The following is a 19346-nucleotide window of genomic DNA, read 5'->3' on the forward strand; positions in this document are numbered from 1 at the left end:
TGGATCCATGTAATTAAACTGAAATAACCAACTGTTATAAGAATTACTCTCGGGTCTCTTTTCTAAATAAATTGCAAAAATAAAATCCATCTTCCACACCTTGCTGATAGTTTCACCTTGACCAACACAACAGATCAAAAGACTGTCTCTTACGCATTTGAGTGAATGCAATTGGCTCAATGTCTAGACATTTGGTCTTGTTTCTCTGTAGTCATCACGCGGACATTTAACACTAGAATACAACCAATTACATGTACAATATAATGACCTCCAAAGAGATGTTTTTATTATTGCAGGAATTAGAGTGAAATAAAGAAATTGTGAATTGATTTTTATATATAGTTCTGTCTTTCAGACAAAGGGACTAAAAGTGTCTCATTACTCCTTGTATGCATGTAATTATAAAACCAATAAATGCTGAAAATTAAACAAATGTGTTTATTATGTCTTTCATGTCAGTTGAAATAAATGGCAGGCAGTCAAACCCCTTGAGCTGGCAGCTTGGAGCAATTTGCACCAATATTTTCCCAGTCCAGTTCAAAGGAAGTACAGAGTCATGAATAACAGACTGGTCAACCTAACTCCCTCACAAAGCTGGTGAGCTGAAGAATACAGTGGAGTAGTGGTCCAGACATTTAAAGCAGGAGATTGGGATTCTTGTTCTATCTGAGGTCCCAGTGTGTCCACCATATTAAATATAAGTTGTTTTGAAAAGACAAGCCATTCAACACAGTCATGGTAGTTATTTTTTGCAGCAGTGACTTGCCTCACAAAGAAGGCAAAATGGACAACAAAGGCTGCAATAAATATGTACGTGTTTGTAATGCTGTGAAGAAGCAATAAAATACAATTATCCAGCTAAAGCAGTAAGCCAACATGAGATGTGCTCATTGTTCTTAAAATACTATTTGGTAAGAAAATAACTTTAGTTTATAGCTATAGGTGGGAACCCGTACTTAATTTCTCTCGTGCCACACACATAAGTAACTCAAAATAAATAGCTAAAATTACTGCCGCATTTGCTGGTTAGTAGTATGATGCACACGATCCATAGTCTGGAGCTGAAACCTACTGTACGTCATACTTCTATTTCATACTGTATTTACAGTTTCAGTTTGATAAAAAAATAAAAAAGACCTATTATTTTATTAAAACAGCACAAAGTCCACTCAAGAGCTTTTAAAGCACATTACTTGTGTTGTAGTTTGTTAATAATTTAAAATGACCCTAAGTGACTTAGTATGAGTAAATGTAGGAATGGAAAAGAGAAACATAATTGGTAGCAATTTTGTGTGGGCAACGTGACGTACAGCAATAGTTTATGAATTCCTCCATGGTGCAGTTATCAGTTGGGGAATATAGAATTGTGCCTCACAAACAAACACAGGTAAGTATGTTTACTGTAACTCTCAATACTGGCCATTAGAAGAAGAATACTGAATGCCATATGTAAGCAAGGACACACCCATTGAACATATTGTGAAAAGCTGGTACTCAAATATGTTTGTATCAAGTCTTTGTTGAATATCTGTGTAAGCATTTGTAACACGAATGTGAGTCCCTGAGTAGACCAAGCATGTAGCTATGAAAGATCTACAGAGGCATTCGGCTATATTCAGCAGTTTACTTTTTTTTTACAGGATTTGGTGAAAACAGTGCAATATCACGAGAACAACCTCAACAACAATGTCAATAACAAGAACAACAACAAAAATCAACAACACAAACAACAGCAACAACATGACACAAACAAGACAAAAGAAAAACTCACTGTTGGGTGCTGGGAACATGAACTATGTGAACACTAACATGTAACAGTATTTGGAACATTGATGTTATAAATATGGATGTTGTAAATGGCTGTAGTGCAATTTCTTTTAGGTTACGCATAATGACTTCATCAGTTCTCAGTAAAAGATTGTACTGAGTAGGCTATCGAAAGATGTGGTCTATTGAACAGCCCCATAATATAACGTCTGTAACATCTATAATGTCTGCTTCGCCCGCACCCAGCCCATTGTCACAAGATGAAAACAAAAAAAATTACCCTAAAATATCAAATTGGATTCTTCACTTTTTACATGTGAATATCCAAACAGAATTGATTCTGTAGGCCCTTAGGACTGGGCAACATACTGATGAACCATTTTGGTGAGTGTTATGGAAGATTCTGTTGCGCCAACAGGCCTTTAAACGATCACCTTTGTGTGAAGTGATTATCTTCAATTGAAAGTAAATGTTCCTTTATAAATAAATGGACAGTGTTAGACTGAGCCACGACACTCAATATAAACAGAAATGTGTCTTTCCATAACCCCTCAGCCAAGGTGTTTATAAAACACTTTTTTTGGACTACCAAAGGTCGAATTTCCATGGTTTAAGCACATATTAGATACGCCCAGCATACAATCTATGTCTCAATTCACAGAAATAAAATCTAGTATCACTAGATTTTACTTCCTGCTGCGCTGTTATGGGTACACTCAAAATGTCTCTCCGCTATGTGGCCATTGACTTGGAAAGGGAAAGCCTGTTCAATGAATGATTTTTCTTTGGTCTCAATTGTTCTTATTTTGGCCCGGGCTTGCGTCTTCTCTATCCGTCTCAGTCCAATGGTTCTTTCTCTGGGATTTCCTTCAGGGGGATTATGCTGTATTGTCCTATGCAGCTGTTCTCCTTGGGCCTCCCGTTGGACAGAAACCTCTTCTTTTCATGCTCATCTCCTGATGTGGCTTTGGCCATTTCATTTTTCTCAGTCTGGGCCTTTCGAGTCCAACTGCAACAGGGTTTTACAAGGTTAAATTGGACAACTGTGACTAAGTGTAAACATTATTCAATACCATTGATGCATATTGAAAGTCGGATCAAGCGGTGGGTTTTACCTTTTACTGATAACTATAACAATACAGATTGAAAACATGATGACGATGCCAAGGACAAAAACAGGGATGATCCACCAACCTGAAGAAAAAGAAGACAAGAGGGCGAATGAAAGTGATCATCCCTACTGGTGCCTGTTATGTTCACCAAACAGCGTCTTAAAATAAACAATGAAACAGGAAGATATTGCCTCGTACAACAGCAGTGCTGCTTGTTAGCTGGGATGGTACTATTCAACAACTCACCTGCTGTAAATGCATCACTTCGTGCTGATGGGGTTGGTTTTAGATCAGGTGCTTGATGTGGAACTGCATGAACATACACATACAGAGTTAACTGCAAGGTATCTACACCACAGAGATATTTCCAAGCCTTACCAAACCATAAATGCCCCAATCAGAGCACGTAAGAGACCCTAGTCCTTAGCCCTATCTGCCAATACATACAATGGACCCTATTCAAGCTGGTGACCTGCTGCGGCTCATCAGAATCTCTGAGCAAGTTGTGACCTCTCACAATCAACGAATGATTCGCACAAGTGGATGGATCTTGAGTGTAAATACCGCTTCAAATGAACATAATAACTCCAAAGATGAACTAGCATACCTTCAAGGATGTCGGCTGACACTTTTGTATGTTTTCCATCTTTTCTTTCAATGGGTTCCTCGTTGACAGGGGAACCGAGTATCTGGTCAGTGGAATCTGTAACCGTGGTACCAGTCGTGTGCACGACTCCTGACCCTGACTCGTCCATGTCAGTGTGAGTCCAGACAGTTGTGGCTGAGGCAGAGCTGCCGGTTGAGGTGAAGGGCTGTTCTGTGGTTGGACGCTCTGTGTCCATCTTTGCTGCCCGGGCTCTCTGCAACCCTGCCATGCTGGTTAGGGTAGAACTTGCCACGTGGCTGAGCCCTTGGGTTTGGCTTGGGCCAGTGGGACTGAAACGTGGAAGAGGACTAAGGGAGATCAGGCCTTCTTCTTCCAACTCTGAGATGGGAGTTTGGCTTGGGTTGCCCGCCCCAGTACTGGCCTGCTCAGTGCTGCCCTCCATCTCATCTGTGCTGCCCTCAGGGTCAGAGGTTGACGACCAGGCTTCCAGGTCAGATATTATCCAGCTAGTGGTCTCTAGATGACCAAAGCCTGGTGCGTTTTCATTACTGCTGGATGTCGCATTGGTTGCATCTAGGGGACCCGCAGTAAGACTTGGGTCGGACTTGAAAACTGCGACGAAAGAGAAGAAAGAAAAAACAGATAATTTGACTGTTAATTACAATACAACTGTTAAATGAGGTACTCAATGCCCTGACCATTATCCACGGAGGAACATGATTGATATCTTTACAACAGAAAAGACCCGGAGGCTCCCACATTAACCACCTGTGTGTTGAACTGACAGGCCGGTACATCTCAGAGACGAGATGACTAATCTCACCCTGCCTTGATGCGTAACAGAAGAAAGGCAGTCATTTGGCAAATCATTTGGTTTCATTAAAACCACAATGTGAACACATCCAGCTAGAATAAATAATGCCTTGGCGCCTTTCTTTTTCTTTGTTATGTTGCAATATTGATTCAACAAGGTGCTACTTCAAAGGATTCTGGGGAAACTTTGTATAGGTGCCCAAATGTTCCGCCCTAAAAGAGGCATTCACATTAATAATGTGTTCTGGTTTCCTGTGGCCCAACTGCCAATAAAGCTGTGACCCACTTTGCAAGTAACTAGGTGAATCTCCTAATGGATCTTATCTGTTATCTGTTATCTCATTATAATGTCGGGTGTCATCGACAAAATCTTTTTCTTTGAACAAAAGGACATTTCTCTTCAAATTAGAACTTTTTCATATTAATGTTGTACTGGCCTTTGCCACTTGTTTGCTTTGCTCCACTTTTGGTCCTTATTCCCAGCTGGTGTCATTTTGTGTTTTTTTATCTTTCCATTCACTTTCACTGGACACACCCACGTATCCTTTTCAGAACCCATTTTTCTACTTTTCTTCTCTTGAGTTTTGATCCCCTGCAACCCTTTGTTAGTTACCTATTCCTCTGACCAACCTATTAGGGAACGTAAGCCGGTGTGCCAAGCAATTCATCTCGGGTCTCGAATTCAAACACATTTGGCAACAGATTTACTATTCACCAAGGTTTCTCCCTGCCTGTGCTTGTCTCGAGCTCTCCGAAGCACTTTGGTGTCACATTCAGGATATGCAGTAATGCACCCGCTGGAATAGCTCAGCAGATTCTACAAAGGCTGCTGTGTGTCTACGTGGGGTGGGGGTGGGGTGGGGGCGGGCTGGGCTGCACTAAACATGTAATGAATAGATTCCACCAGAATCACTGAGCTAGAGTACAGGTAGCGCCTGAAACACGATGAGGAAGCCCAGAAAGAAGCCCAGAAATGTGCAGACTCACCTGAAGAGCAACAGGAAACCTCGCTGGAAAGGTTACCTGAAGTCTATAAGCTTGTGCTCAGGAAACAACAAGGAGGTTGTTTAAACAATGACCCATTTTACCCGGTTGAACTGCCAATGGTCAGTTGGGGAAGCCCTTGATTGGATGGATGTCTCTTGGAGTTCATGATATATAATACAGTATCTGTCCGTCTGTCTCTTGGACTAAACACATACATCCATTTGACCTGGACCTAAGCATACATACATGTGAGTCGGCACCTACAGTCCTTTGCGGAAAGTTAAAAATGTTCCTAAACTAAAATGATTTACTGCAACATATCTAAACACAGATAATTTCTTTGTGTACCTTTATAGCACTTTTTTTGTACTATTCCATTATTTCATATTCATATTATTTTGGATGTATCTAGCATACATAAATGCTAATACAATTTTGTTTTTGTTTCCAGTCAAAATTGAATTATAATGACGGAAAATAGAATTATGGGTCACACATTCTCATGATGTTCTACCCACATGGACTATAAAGAATGTAAAACACTGCTAAATCTTCTCTCCCAGGAGCAGTGGCATATCACATCAGGGCACCCAAAAGACCTGACATATCCAGAATTATTTCAGACCCTATCCCATTCCTGATTTAAAACAATGTTTTGCATATTCAAAATACATGTTAAAGCCACAATCCACATATTACTGGCCATTCCTTAATTTTGGTAGAGCCTAATCGAACGATGAGCAGCTGTCAGTCCAAACCTGGTCCCTCTTCAATAGTGAATTCTCTTCTTCAATAGCGTACCAAATTCATATTTGATGCATACTGTAGAAAATTCTTATTGGACTTAAAGTGCCTTGCTCCTCTATTGCAAAACAATATCCCATGTACCTACTGAAATCCCATTCCACAGGTCAGCTATATCAGATCTTGGGGAATGTGAAGAAAATGCCACAAAAATGCAATGCAACGCCAAGTTCAAGTTCAACAGTTTAATAATTACATTTTCTCTCTGTCAGAAACATAAAATAAAATCGTTCACAGAAACTTTATTTCAAACAGAAGGTCAAACTCTCATCAGGCATTTAAAACATTATTTGGCATAACTGGGGAAAAAACATGCAGAAATATGGTAACAAAATTGTCACTCACCAGGGACTGGGTGAGAGTGTACAGGTGCCAAAAGTCCCAGAATGAGTCCGAGCAGTAGGGTCCACATGTTGAAGATGTCCAAGACAATGTAGAACTGTGCTCTCAGGTCCTTCTGTTCCCAGCAGGGCTAATGGCTGTTTCGTAAGAATGTGACTAAGGTGGTTTGAAAGTTGTAGCTCATTTTATACTGGGATGTATCACTACATCATCAACGGCTAGAGGCACAATCAATGGCTGGAAGCAGGTGACGCTAAGAACACACCCTCTTAAACACTAACATACCCTCTTTCTTTTTTTCTTTTTGCAAGACTTTCTCTGTCTCTGTCATACACATGAACACAAGCACACACTCATTCTGTTTTCTTATGGGGACCACAGGTATCATTCCCATTTAATGTTTTATTTCCCTTAACCCCTAAAATCTACCTCTAAACCTCACACCCAAAACCTAACCTGAACCCTAAACTCACCTTAACCGCTCAATCGGATTCCGTTTTAAATTCTAACCCTGGCATTAACTCTTACCATAAAGCTAAAATTACCTAAACGTAACCTAGCCCTAACACATAACCCTAAACGTAACCAGTAGTGACCTACCCCCCAAAAAAGTTAGGTTCCCCATAGGTACATATAGAGGTGGTTTACCCACACACACACACACACACACACAAATTGTTTTACATTCTGAATGTCTCTGTCTCATGTTACCGGTGCTAATGTGTTCAACATGAAACAGCTGGGTGTGTATTCAGCCACAAGTAACTGTGATTGATGGGGAGACCCTGCGGGTCTTTGACAGATCTGCCTGAACCAGACCAGGAACATGGTGCAATGACTCAGCGTCATTTCTGACGTCAACATTTATTTTTACACGTGGGAAGAAGGTGCTGTCTTGTCTTGCCCACCACACCTCCGGGTGTCACTTCCTGTCCAGGCACTTGTGGCCTTTTAGGGTTTTAGGGAGCCTGAAAATTAGCATGCTCTTACATGCAAGTGCACCCACACACACACACACACACACGCAGTAGGAAAAGCAGTTCATGTTGGGTCATGGTAGTCTCCCAAACGTGTCTATATTTGTGGTTTCCACACATTCTCAGTGACTTTACACAAGCTGCAGTATGTACTTGTCCTACCGATATGGAGGACTACATTTGCCCTTTATGAAACCTTTGTTCATTTTCATTCAGGAAATTACAATAAATGGCACAAAGAAAATGTATTTGGCAACCAGCACCTAAATGTGTTGGACATCCTTTGGCATGCTTTAACGGCAGTTAAACAGTTCTTGTAAACACCAGGGAGCTTCCTTCCACTTCTCTGTTGGCAACTTTGGCCCCACATTTCAGCTGTAAACCACTCCAGTTCTGATACAGTGGGTATCAAATGTCTTCAAGCCCTTCTTGAAAATCCATCTATTGTTTATGTGACAAATCATGTCAGACTACATTACGTTCTTGTAACCAACCATATTCAATTGAAAAACCAACAGATCATTTATCTGGAAAAACACTGTCAAAAACACCCAACCTAGACCTAGACAACATTGACTGCCACTGCAGTGATTACCTTTTAACAGAAACTAATGTATGTCCAACTATCTACAGTACATGAGAGGTTTTTCGCTGAAGAAAATACCTAATACACTCCCCTGGCTGAGAGGAAGAAATCTCTTTCTGTCTGTTGGCATTGGGTTCATTTTAAACACGTATGGTTGAATTCTCAAATCACCTACTTTGTTTCTATTGTTTTCTGTTTTTGCTGTAAGTCCTGTAAACATATTGTATTATGGTGTGATTATTATAGGCACACTTTTAGTTTCTGGTGCCTTCCTGTTTGAGGAGGTCTGGTTTTCTTTGCCCAGTCTCTTGTCAAATTAGTATGTAGGCACAAATGAGCCTGTAGGGCACAAATGAGCGTGTAGGGCATAAATGAGGATGTAGGGCAAAAATGAGCGTGTAGGGCAGTGATCTTGAATCAAGTGTGTGCTTGTGTGTTGCTACTGGACACGACAAAGCAGCTTGGTAGCAATGTTGCAGCTGCAGTTGATTGTTAAGGAAGCATTCGGTCAAAGATGGATGGCAATTCTTGATGCTGTTGGCTTTGATGTAACAGTTCCAATTGCTAGATGAATGGAGAGCAATTTCGTGTTATTTTAAAAATTGATGCCATAATGTAAAGGGAAATGTGTTTATTTTGTCTAATATTACATCTATATACTGTTGGAATAAAACATAACAGGGCCAAATGTGGTTTAAAAACATTAAAATCACATTTGAAACAATCATTGAACTTCCGCTGACCATCCTTCCCCACCGATGGTCCCCATCCTTGTCCATCACATCCTTGTCCATCACATCCTTGTCCATTACATCCTTGTCCATTACATCCTTGTCCATCACATCCTTGTCCATCACATCCTTGTCCATTACATCCTTGTCCATTACATCCTTGTCCATTACATCCTTGTCCATCACGCTCAATCACGCCTCGGGGCTAGTCCTCCTCTGGCCGTGGTGGGCGGAGATTACCGAAGTACACCTTTTAAAAAACGTGATAAAACACCTATTCCTCTGTAGTAAATGAAAATATCTATTAGTTTCTCATAACAACAATAATCCTATTCACATAGGGGGCTTCAAATAAAATCTGCAGGATAAAATGTAAACATCTTTTGGCTTTTCATAGGCAAGTGTGGAGGTTGAGACAAAGATGGCAATGAATCCAAATGGGCTGTGGGCAGTGACAGCAGGAGTCATCAGACAGAATCTAGATCAACAACAAGACCAGATGGAATTTGACAGGGACAGCTTGGAGTCGTCTGGCCACTGAGGAGGAGGAGTATGTTAAATAACATGGTGCATGCCTAAGATCAACAGAATACCAAATAAGACAGGAGAATTTTCACCCAACAGGACTGACTGACTTTAGCCCCCCTACATCAATTACTGCAACATTCAACAGATATTAGGGATTGACGGATGTCGACCGGCACATAGTTGACCTATCTTAAAGATTCCTCTGGACAATGCCAACCATGCAGTATATGCCCCACTAACCAGAGAAACATCAAAAGACCACAAACTACTCCGAGACAAGGTTGAGGCACGGAAACAAGGTGGGGCGCAGAAACAGACAGGACTAAAACAATCCTGAAGTATTGTCTTTTCTGAAACACAGGTGGGTGGGGCTGGAGGCGGGGATAAGGATTATTATACGTTAGACTGAAAAGAAGGATGCATTGGCAGAAAGGAACCTGAAAGCTACTGTATGATGTAGTCAAATTTGTAATGTTATGGGGCTGGTTATGCTTCTATTGGTCAGTGGACCATTGCTACGGTCAACAGAATCATGAACTAGACCAGATACCAGGACATTTTAGCAAAAAACCTAGTTACCACCACCAGAAAGCCTGAAACTTGGCATCACATGTATCCACCAGGAAGACAATGATACGAAGCACATATTGATCCATTCGTGGATCATGTTGTGTGTCTTTTCAGACTTGTGGATCTTTCCAGAATTGTGCCACTGTGTTTCTATGGAGTAACAACCCATGAATGGAATTTGGCAGATCTACTTTAACTGCAATATCTTGGTGTCTTCCAGCCAATCATGTAAAGGCAAAGTGATGACTCTTCGCTTGGCAACTTTCTTTGATGGGGAAAGTTTTATTTACAGCATTTGGACTATTTTGTATGGCACTGTAATCCAGCATTTTTTATTTGAAAAGACATACCATGACTAATTTATCCAAGGTTTAAAGTGCTGACTCTTTCTGTTTGCTCTTAGTCACGGTTTTGTGTACTGTGCCCAGATGGAGCAAGTATAAAAATGAATAAAACATTGAGGTCAAATTCCATTGATTACCATTAGGGGTGAGAGTGTTTAAACCTCATAACTTTTGAAACGGCCGTGATATCCCTAACGTTAAGGAAAATAACTAATCGAAAAAAAAACTTGCTACAATGTAAATAACAGTACAGTTACCACCACCTGATTTAATAGAATAGGGAAATAGATCAAACTATCTAACGCAACAATGCTGTTATGTTGGAAGGAGAAAATATGTCCTTACTAACTAAAGCACCGTAATTACCTGGAGCTGTATACGTGAGTACGTGATGTGAGAAACAGGGAGAGAGAAAACATGGAACGTATTGTTTTATCGTCTTTGATGGAAGTTGTCACTATGAAAGCATGTTGGCTAACTGAGAAAACCAAATGTGAAGCTAAACAAAGAGTTCACTTTCCGTTACGCGATTGTTTGGATGAAACGTATTGTAGTTCAAGTGGATCTGCCAACTCGCATTTGTGGATTGTTTCTTCATGGAATGTGTGTGCCACTGTTCTGTGCACAAGTGGCAAAAAATCCACGAAAACAACTTCCACACATGCAGATTCAACACAAAAAATATTTTAGCGTTAGTAAAAATATTGGATTAAAAATTCAAGCAGTCTTTATTCATGTTAGTGAATTACATGTTCATATTTTTTTCAGGATGAGCGTTTGCAAGTTTAGTGCGGTGTATTTACAGATCATATATTTGAAGTCCGTCGATTGTCAAAAACCGGAGCGACTGTTTGTTCATTTCGTTCAGGCAAAACGAGAAACTGCACGCTCTAGAGGTCCTGACGAAATCCTGTCGCACCTGTATGATGAACTCCCTCCGCCTTCAAACGAACACGCAAAGAAACTCGGAAAGGTATTTAAAAGTTAGATTTGTTTAAAACGATGCGCTGTCATGTGTGGATTCGTTAAGGGGTATAACAACATTAACGTCACGTGTTTCTTTTCTGTTTACATACTAGTTAGTGCTGCAAGTCAGCAAGCTAGCGCATCACTATCCAAAGGTTGTCTTTGTTTTTTTATGTTGTCTTGGTGGGCTCTACAATTACCTTTTATTTTTGTCCTAGCTGTTTAGAACCCAAATACAGTTGCCGACACTTGCATGTTGTGAAAGTTGAAACTAAGGGGTTAAAGAAAAGACGTTTGGTTTGGCACAGGAGCCAAATCCGGAATTCATTTGATGGAGGTAATTCTCGTTTACTGTACTACTGTGTAGGCTAATGTATCTGTCCTATGGTAAGTTTCAGGATCCAGGAGTCAAGAACAGCAGTTCAACCAGGTTTGAAAAGACAGCAGAACAATCTTGCTCTACGACCGTAAACATGGTGAAGGGAAAAGAACTGTCTGAGGATCTAAGAAATTTGATTGTATCCAAACATGGACTTAAGCAAGGGTACAAATCCATCGCCCGTGATGTTGGAATTGCTGTCTCCACAGTTCGTAATATTATCAGGAAACATGCTATATATGGAATTGTAGTCAACCTCCCTGGACGTGGTCGCAAGAAGAATTTGCTTCGAGCAGTTGAAAAAGAGAAAACTTGCAAGAAGGAACTGATTGAAATGGCTGATGAAGAAAATACTATCTCAAAGAAACTGGTTGGAATGGCTGACAAAGAAAAAACTCTCAAGAAGAAACTAGTCAGAAATGTTGCTAAAGAAAAAACTCTGAAGAACGAACTGGTTGAAAATGTTTGTAAAGAAAAAACACACAAGAAGGGAATAGTTAGAAAGGTTAACAAGTCATCGTTTATGGTGTCTAGCCAAGAGAAAATGGCGTCTATATCTGACATAATCCAAAAGGACGAGGACTCTGGTTCAGAGAAAACTGAGTCTCAGGTATGTTAGAGAAACTGCCAACATTGCTAACATAATCTGACACATGCAGATGCATCCAGCACGCTACACACTAAAAAGTAGAAGCAACCGGAGATGGCGAGAGGAGTGAAAAGTGAGAAACAGTCAATGAGAGAAGTCAACTGATTTAGGCAGCTAGACAACAGCAGAGATTGGACAGGGAGAAGGAGTGTTAGAAAGTGGGAGAGGACATTCGCACTGCTCTGGAGTGAGGAGAGGGAGTGTTAGAAAGTGGGAGAGGACATTCACACTGCTCTGGAGTGAGGAGAGGATAGCGAAGTTGACTCCATCCAGACCCTCGTTATTTGCACAACCCTGTTTGAGCAACTGGTGGGTCAACATGGTAATCATCCACTGGGACTCGTAACGTTCTGATACCATCTTGTTTTAGGACAAGGAACATCCCCGGGTTCTCATCCCAGAACTGTGCCGGCTCTTCTACAAACTTGGTTGGGTTACTGGGACAGGCGGAGGGATAAGTTTACGTCATGGGTATGTCACTGATATAACATGGTTTTAATTCAAAATGTTCTTTAGTTAAACATGGCAGCCTATCATGAAATGAATGAATCTACCAAAAAGTGCTTTGTATTTGTAGGGTAATTGGCCTATCAATAACACCTGCCACTTCCTGAAGTGTTTACACTGCAGGGCTAGCTCTTTGTGACTACAGTCAAATACATAATCTGCAATGGATGACACTGACTTTTTGTAGTTGTGTAGCTCAACGGCAATCCTTTAGTGTTATTTTGATGAGAAATATTAGGCTGGTAAAAATTTGTTTGGTGGATGTATATATATTTTTTAAAATTAATTTAGCTTCCAAAATGACCGGTGGACCCATCAATTATTTTTGAGGCCATACTTGACAAACTGATGAATAATGTGCCCTTCTTCATTTAACCCAGAGACCAGATTTACATTGCCCCGTCTGGAGTCCAGAAGGAGAGACTACAGGTGAGTATATCGTATACAGATCCTAGACCACTATGTTGGAGAGTTTTCAGGGGACACCTCTTAAGTGTTTGTTTCTGCTGTGCCCGTTAGCCGGAGGACATGTTTGTGTGTGATGTAGAGGAGAGGGACATCTGTGTCCCACCAGCATGGAAGAATCTGAAGAAGAGCCAGTGCACCCCCCTGTTTATGAATGCCTACACCATGAGAGGTGAGGTCTCTGTCCTTCTGGTCTGTTTATGAATGCATACACCATGAGTGGTGAGGTCTCTGTCCTTCTGGTCTGTTTATGAATGCCTACACCATGAGTGGTGAGGTCTCTGTCCTTCTGGTCTGTTTATGAATGCCTACACCATGAGTGGTGAGGTCTCTGTCCTTCTGGTCTGTTTATGAATGCCTACACCATGAGTGGTGAGGTCTCTGTCCTTCTGGTCTGTTTATGAATGCCTACACCATGAGAGGTGAGGTCTCTGTCCTTCTGGTCTGTTTATGAATGCATACACCATGAGAGGTGAGGTCTCTGTCCTTCTGGTCTGTTTATGAATGCCTACACCATGAGTGGTGAGGTCTCTGTCCTTCTGGTCTGTTTATGAATGCATACACCATGAGTGGTGAGGTCTCTGTCCTTCTGGTCTGTTTATGAATGCATACACCATGAGTGGTGAGGCCAGCTTGCTTACATAAACCTAGCCTTACTACAACACACTGTGCCCCTACTTTAAATGGAAACAGAACGGGGAGGGACAGGCCTGAATTGGTACCGTATAAACTCTAATTTTAATTGCATCCAAAATGTTTCAGAACAGAGTTGGTGCAATCAATATAGACCCAGGTCTCAGGAGTTGTCATCACTGCCTAATGGTAGAATGTTCGCTAGCTAATTTAAAACCAGTCAATCACGAGCGAACACTTCCTAGCCAAATTATTATTAATTGTTGCAATGTCCATGTGTTCTTCAGTAAGTTGTGACCTACGGTGGTCCAGGTCTAGGCAGACGTTTTTTAGTGTAAAATGTCTTAGTCCTAGTCGTCGTAGTTGTCCTAGTAGTCCATTTTACATTTTTGTCATTTAGCTGTAAAAATATTCAAAGAAACAATACAAAAATAACTCGAAGCAAAATATGAAAATGTAATATGAGCCAAATCTAATGGAAGTATCTTCCCAAACATATACAAAGACTTTCTGTGTTTTGACCACTGACCAATTCTTTAGTTTTACCGAATTACATATGGTACATTGACATTTTATTTTTATGTTGGGAGATATTAAAATAGAAACGGGTGAAAAATTTAAGGATAACTTTACATGAACTGTCTCATTATGGTGTTGGGCCATCTATGAGTCTCTGGAACGCTACAGGAGGGATGGAACAACATTCCCCAAATGGATATTTCCTCATTTTGTGTTTGGATGGTGGGGAGCGCTGTCAAACACGTAGGTCCACAATATCCCATTGGTGCCACGTAGCATGATTGGATATTAATTGCTTCATTATCGTGCAGTATCTGTATGGAAGCATCTGCATGAGCTATGTTCCTCTACTAATTTATTCAGTTTTTTCCTTTGATTTGTCACCCTCCTGTATGTGGCTTGCATAAGTATTCAACGTCTACATATTTATTTTTGTAGAACCGCCTTTCAAAGCAATTCATCTTTTACTTATTTGGGGAGTTTTGCACACAGACTTGGAGTGATTTTGGCCTATTTGTCTTGGGAGATTTTCACCAAGTTGTTCAGGTTGGGTGCATGATGCATGCAGGATTTTATTTTAAAATGGTGACACAGTATTTTTGCTTCATCCATTCTTCAGTTTTTGTGCTTGGGGTTATTGTCCTGCTGAATGTTAAATTCCTTTCCAAGAATTTGTTTTCCAGCAGACAAAGCAGGTTTTTCTTGCAGTATTTCCAGGTATTTTTGCTTCATCCATTTTTCAGTTTTTTATCAAGGTGCCCAGTCCCTGCTGATGAAAAGCATCACCACAACATGATGCTGCCGCCACTATACTTCAAACAAAGCAAAATTGCAATGTACCATTTGCAATTCAGCAAAATAAAAGATTTGTTCACGGTTTGATTACTTGAATTTATTGGTAAATTCCTCGGTAAAATAAGTATTTGGTCACCTACAAACAAGCAAGATATCTGTCTCTCACAGACCTGTAACTTCTTCTTTAAGAGGCTTCTCTGTCCTCCACTCATTACCTGTATTAATGGCACCTGTTTGCACTTATCAGTATAAAAGACACCTGTCCACAACCTCAAAGAGTCACACTCCAAACTCCACTATGGCCAAGACCAAAGTGCTGTCAAAGGACACCAGAAATAAAATTGTAGACCTGCACCAGGCTGGGAAGACTGAATCTGCAATTATAAGAAAATGGAAGACATACAAGACCACTGATAATCTCCCTCGATCCGGGGCTCCATGTAAGATCTCACCCCAAAATTATCACAAGAATGGTGAGCAAAAATCCCAGACCCACACGGGGGGACCTAGTTAATGACCTGCAGAGAGCTGGGACCAAAGTAACAAAGGCTACCATCAGTAACACACTACGCCGCCAGGGACTCGAATCCTGCAGTGCCAGACGTGTCCTCCTGCTTAAGCCAGTACATGTCCAGGCCCGTCTGAGATTTGCTAGAGAGCCTTTGGATGGTCCAGAAGAGGATTGGGAGAATGTCAGATGAAACCAAAATAGAACCTTTTGGTAAAAACTCAACTCGTCGTGTTTGGAGGAGAAAGAATGCTGAGTTGCATCCAAAGAACACCATACCTACTGTGAAGCATTGGAGTGGAAACGTCATGCTTTGGGGCTGTTTTTCTGCAAAGGGACCAGGATGACTGATCCATCTAAAGGAAAGAATACATGGGGCCATATATCGTAAGATTTTGAGTGAAAACCTCCTTCCATCAGCAAGGGCATTGAAGATGAAACGTGGCTGGGTCTTTCAGCATGACAATGATCCCAAACACACCATCCGGGCAATGAAGGAGTGGCTTCGTAAGAAGCATTTCAAGGTCCTGGAGTGGCCTAGCCAGTCACCAGATCTCAACCCAATAGAAAATCTTTTGAGGCAGTTGAAAGTCCGTGTTGCAAAGCGACAGCCCCAAAACATCAGTGCTGTAGAGGAGTTCTGCATGGAGGAATGGGCCAAAATACCAGCTACAGTGTGTGAAAACCTTGTGAAGACTTACAGAAAACGTTTGACGTCTGTCATTGCCAACAAAGGGTATATAACAAAGTATTGAGATGAACTTTTGTTATTGACCAAATACTTATTTTCCACCATAATTTACCAATAAATTCATAAATAATACTACAATATGATTTTCTAGATTTTTTTTCTGTCATTTTGTCTCTCATAGTTGAAGTGTACCTATGATGAAAATTACAGGCCCCTTTCATCTTTTTAAGTGGGAGAACTTGCACAATTGGTGGCTGACTAAATACCTTTTTGCCCCACTGTATGATATTGTGGGGCTTGTTTGCTTCCAAAGGCCCTGGGAACCTTGTTCGGATACATGGCAATATGGACTCCGTCAAGTACCTGGAGATTTTAAAGAGGGCTTAGACTGGGTCATTGTTGGATCCTGCAGGAGAGCAATGACTCATTCCTTCAGATCCAAACAGAAATCAGTGCTAATAATTGACATATAATTGAGAATAATATTTTTCTCATGACATAAATCAATTGTTCAACTATTTTTGTTTTAAAACGTCAAAGAATTGGTTACTCTTGTTTTGAGTGTAAGATCAAGCAGGATAAATGATAGTGCCTTTTTGATGTTTTGCTCAACACCACAGAGTTGTTATCTTGGCAAAGATACAACTCTGATAAAAAAAAGGTACAAAGTGCTAAATGCAGGGGTGCCAATAATTGTCAAGCGTGTTTTTGTATAAAATAATTATTTCTTGATTATATTTTTTATTTCTGGTATTGATTTCTGGAGTGTCAAAAATCTAGCTGATAAACAAAATTGCCATTTTGTCTTTGCCTTTTTTGCTCATCTTTACCAAGGATGCCAGTAGTTCCAGAGAACACTGTATTGGGGCATGGAATGAGGCTGTATTGACTCACGTAGCTCATGTAAGCACAACAAGCTAAATGCTAACCGTTTTCCACCTGTTCCTCAGCGGCACAGGCAGTCATACACACCCACTCCAAAGCTGCTGTCATGGCAACACTGTTTTATCCTGGCAAGGAGTTTCGGATAACTCACCAGGAGATGATCAAGGGAATTCGCAAGTGCACATCCGGCACCAACTACAGGTGGGTTTGTGGTTATGTGCAGAAGGTGTGTTTTAATACACACACTTCAGGTGCGAAAACCAATCCTACTGGCTTAATGTTCTCTTGCGTGAAGCGGGTGGAGAGCAAGGCTGTGAAAAATGTGTGAACTCAGTCCTGTGAGTTGCTGTGGAAACGAGCGTCTGCTAAATTGACTAAATTGGAAAATATCAAAATTCATGTTTTGCAACCCCAATCAATGTTGGCCCAATTTCATTGATTTGAAAAATGTTTCTTTTCTTTTTTGTCAACACACACACACACACACACACACACACACTGATGTTTTCCTTCTTTGCTGGCAGATATGACGAAACACTGGTGGTGCCCATCATTGAGAACACCCCAGAGGAGCAAGACCTGAAGGAGCGCATGGCGCTGGCCATGGAGCAGTACCCAGAATCCTGTGCGGTCCTCGTCCGGCGCCATGGGGTCTACGTGTGGGGGGAGTCCTGGGAGAAAGCCAAGACCATGTGAGCTCTGAACTAATAGTCATGAGCTAGCAGTGTTTTCATGTATAAGATGTGACTTTCTATAGACCAAAGTTATTCACTGCTAATAGTAGGTCATTGGTGCTTCCTGAGGTCTGTGTGGTAATGTTGTGTCTTCCGGTCTGTTCCAGGTGTGAATGTTACGACTACCTTTTCGACATCGCTGTCAAAATGAAGCAGTGTGGACTGGATCCTTCGGCTCAGCCCGTCGAAGAGAACCTGTACTATTATGTCCAACAAGCCTAATAAATGTCACTGACATTCATTTAAAATCAATATATGGATAGAGATGTAATTACTATTTCACTGACCACAAACATACATGAAGGGATTGATACTTGTGATAGTTAAAAGGAGTTTTTCCCCCTGTTGGAAAGCTTTTTCCATTTGACAGCAGAAGTCTACATTTTATGGTACGCTTTTGTTTTACGGCCAAAATCTTTTTTGGAATGAATACATATTTTGAAACCCTGTCAATCCACTATTGTTGCAGATACATCATACATATTGTCTGGAAATAATTCTGTATGTTTCTCCTAGAAGCATGTTTTTTTTGTGGGAGATTAGGCCATTGTGTCAAAGAAACATTTTGAGCGGTGTACGTCTGACCTGACTGTGTACATCAGTACCATCTAAAGCATCACAGTATTGTTGAGTGTGTTTTTGATTCTTCACCAATTAGATTAGCTCTGAAAAAGACATGATGTGAAATAATCTGAATTTAGCCCAATGAGCACAATACATCCTTTTGGTGAATATTGGAAATGGGCCATCTGTAAACATTTCCAAAACATTTCTAGGTTTACAAATCTGTAGCATTTCAAAATTTATGATATCTAAATTTCCACAATTCAATCAGCCTGACATGTGGATTGGAAAGTTGACATTTCATGCCTGATCAATAAAGATGGGAATAAATGTGTTTTGTCAACATGCAGTCTGTAATACAGTATAATTTTATTGTATCAATTTAGATAATATTTGCAATTGGTAAGTAATATCCGAAGGCACTGATGGTGTAGTTTCAGAGTCATCAAACAAGATGTCCTGTATTTCTTATGGAAATGTGCTGTGTGGGAGGCTTCCTGTTCATGCACATCTCCTTTTGGTTCTGTTTTTCTATTTTTGTCCCCATTTGTTTTACTGCTGCTTTAACATGGACTACCCAATTCTGATCTGTATTCTGGCTAATTGGTATTTTGAGCAATCACAAGGGATCCCAATTTGGCTGTGTAAACACAGACTAGCTGTTATTCAATCGTTGCTGTTTACTCTCATAGTGCTAAACCTTGTATTCCAGGGTTCATGTGTCCTATTGTTAAATCTTAGATTACTGCTGACTCAGATACACCCCAGTTTCCAAAAAAGTTGGGACACTGCAAAAAATGCAAAAAGAATGCAATGATGTGTAAATAATTTATCCCTGTGTTTAATTGAAAATAGTACAAAGACAACATAACATTTTGCAACT

At 40.6% G+C, this 19346-nt stretch overlaps 2 protein-coding genes across 3 annotated transcripts; one reads left to right on the plus strand and one right to left on the minus strand.

Moving 5' to 3' along the window:
- Positions 1 to 1610: 1610 nt before the first annotated feature.
- LOC105025305 lies at positions 1611 to 6608 on the minus strand. Its single transcript, XM_010895902.4, has 5 exons — positions 6436 to 6608; positions 3487 to 4098; positions 3126 to 3188; positions 2883 to 2961; positions 1611 to 2776 (listed from the first exon to the last, which is right to left on the minus strand). The coding sequence occupies exons 1-5, from the start codon at positions 6500 to 6502 to the stop codon at positions 2605 to 2607; spliced, it is 993 nt and encodes a 330-aa protein (XP_010894204.2). The 5' UTR covers positions 6503 to 6608; the 3' UTR covers positions 1611 to 2604.
- Positions 6609 to 10412: 3804 nt separating this feature from the next.
- Positions 10413 to 18797, plus strand: apip (APAF1 interacting protein). 2 transcript variants are annotated; one of them, XM_034287831.1, is made up of 9 exons: positions 10413 to 10552; positions 11037 to 11141; positions 11527 to 12123; positions 12533 to 12633; positions 13050 to 13098; positions 13189 to 13306; positions 17231 to 17366; positions 17690 to 17857; positions 18007 to 18797. In XM_034287831.1, exons 3-9 carry the CDS (start codon positions 11608 to 11610, stop codon positions 18119 to 18121), a joined length of 1203 nt encoding a protein of 400 aa, XP_034143722.1. In that variant the 5' UTR covers positions 10413 to 10552; positions 11037 to 11141; positions 11527 to 11607; the 3' UTR covers positions 18122 to 18797. The 2 variants fall into 2 exon arrangements, with proteins under 2 accessions (XP_034143722.1, XP_034143723.1); XM_034287832.1 differs by having other exon boundaries at positions 10413 to 10548.
- The last annotated feature ends 549 nt before the right edge of the window (positions 18798 to 19346 follow it).

Source organism: Esox lucius, chromosome 2 (assembly GCF_011004845.1).
Source record: "Esox lucius isolate fEsoLuc1 chromosome 2, fEsoLuc1.pri, whole genome shotgun sequence".
NCBI lineage: Eukaryota > Metazoa > Chordata > Actinopteri > Esociformes > Esocidae > Esox > Esox lucius.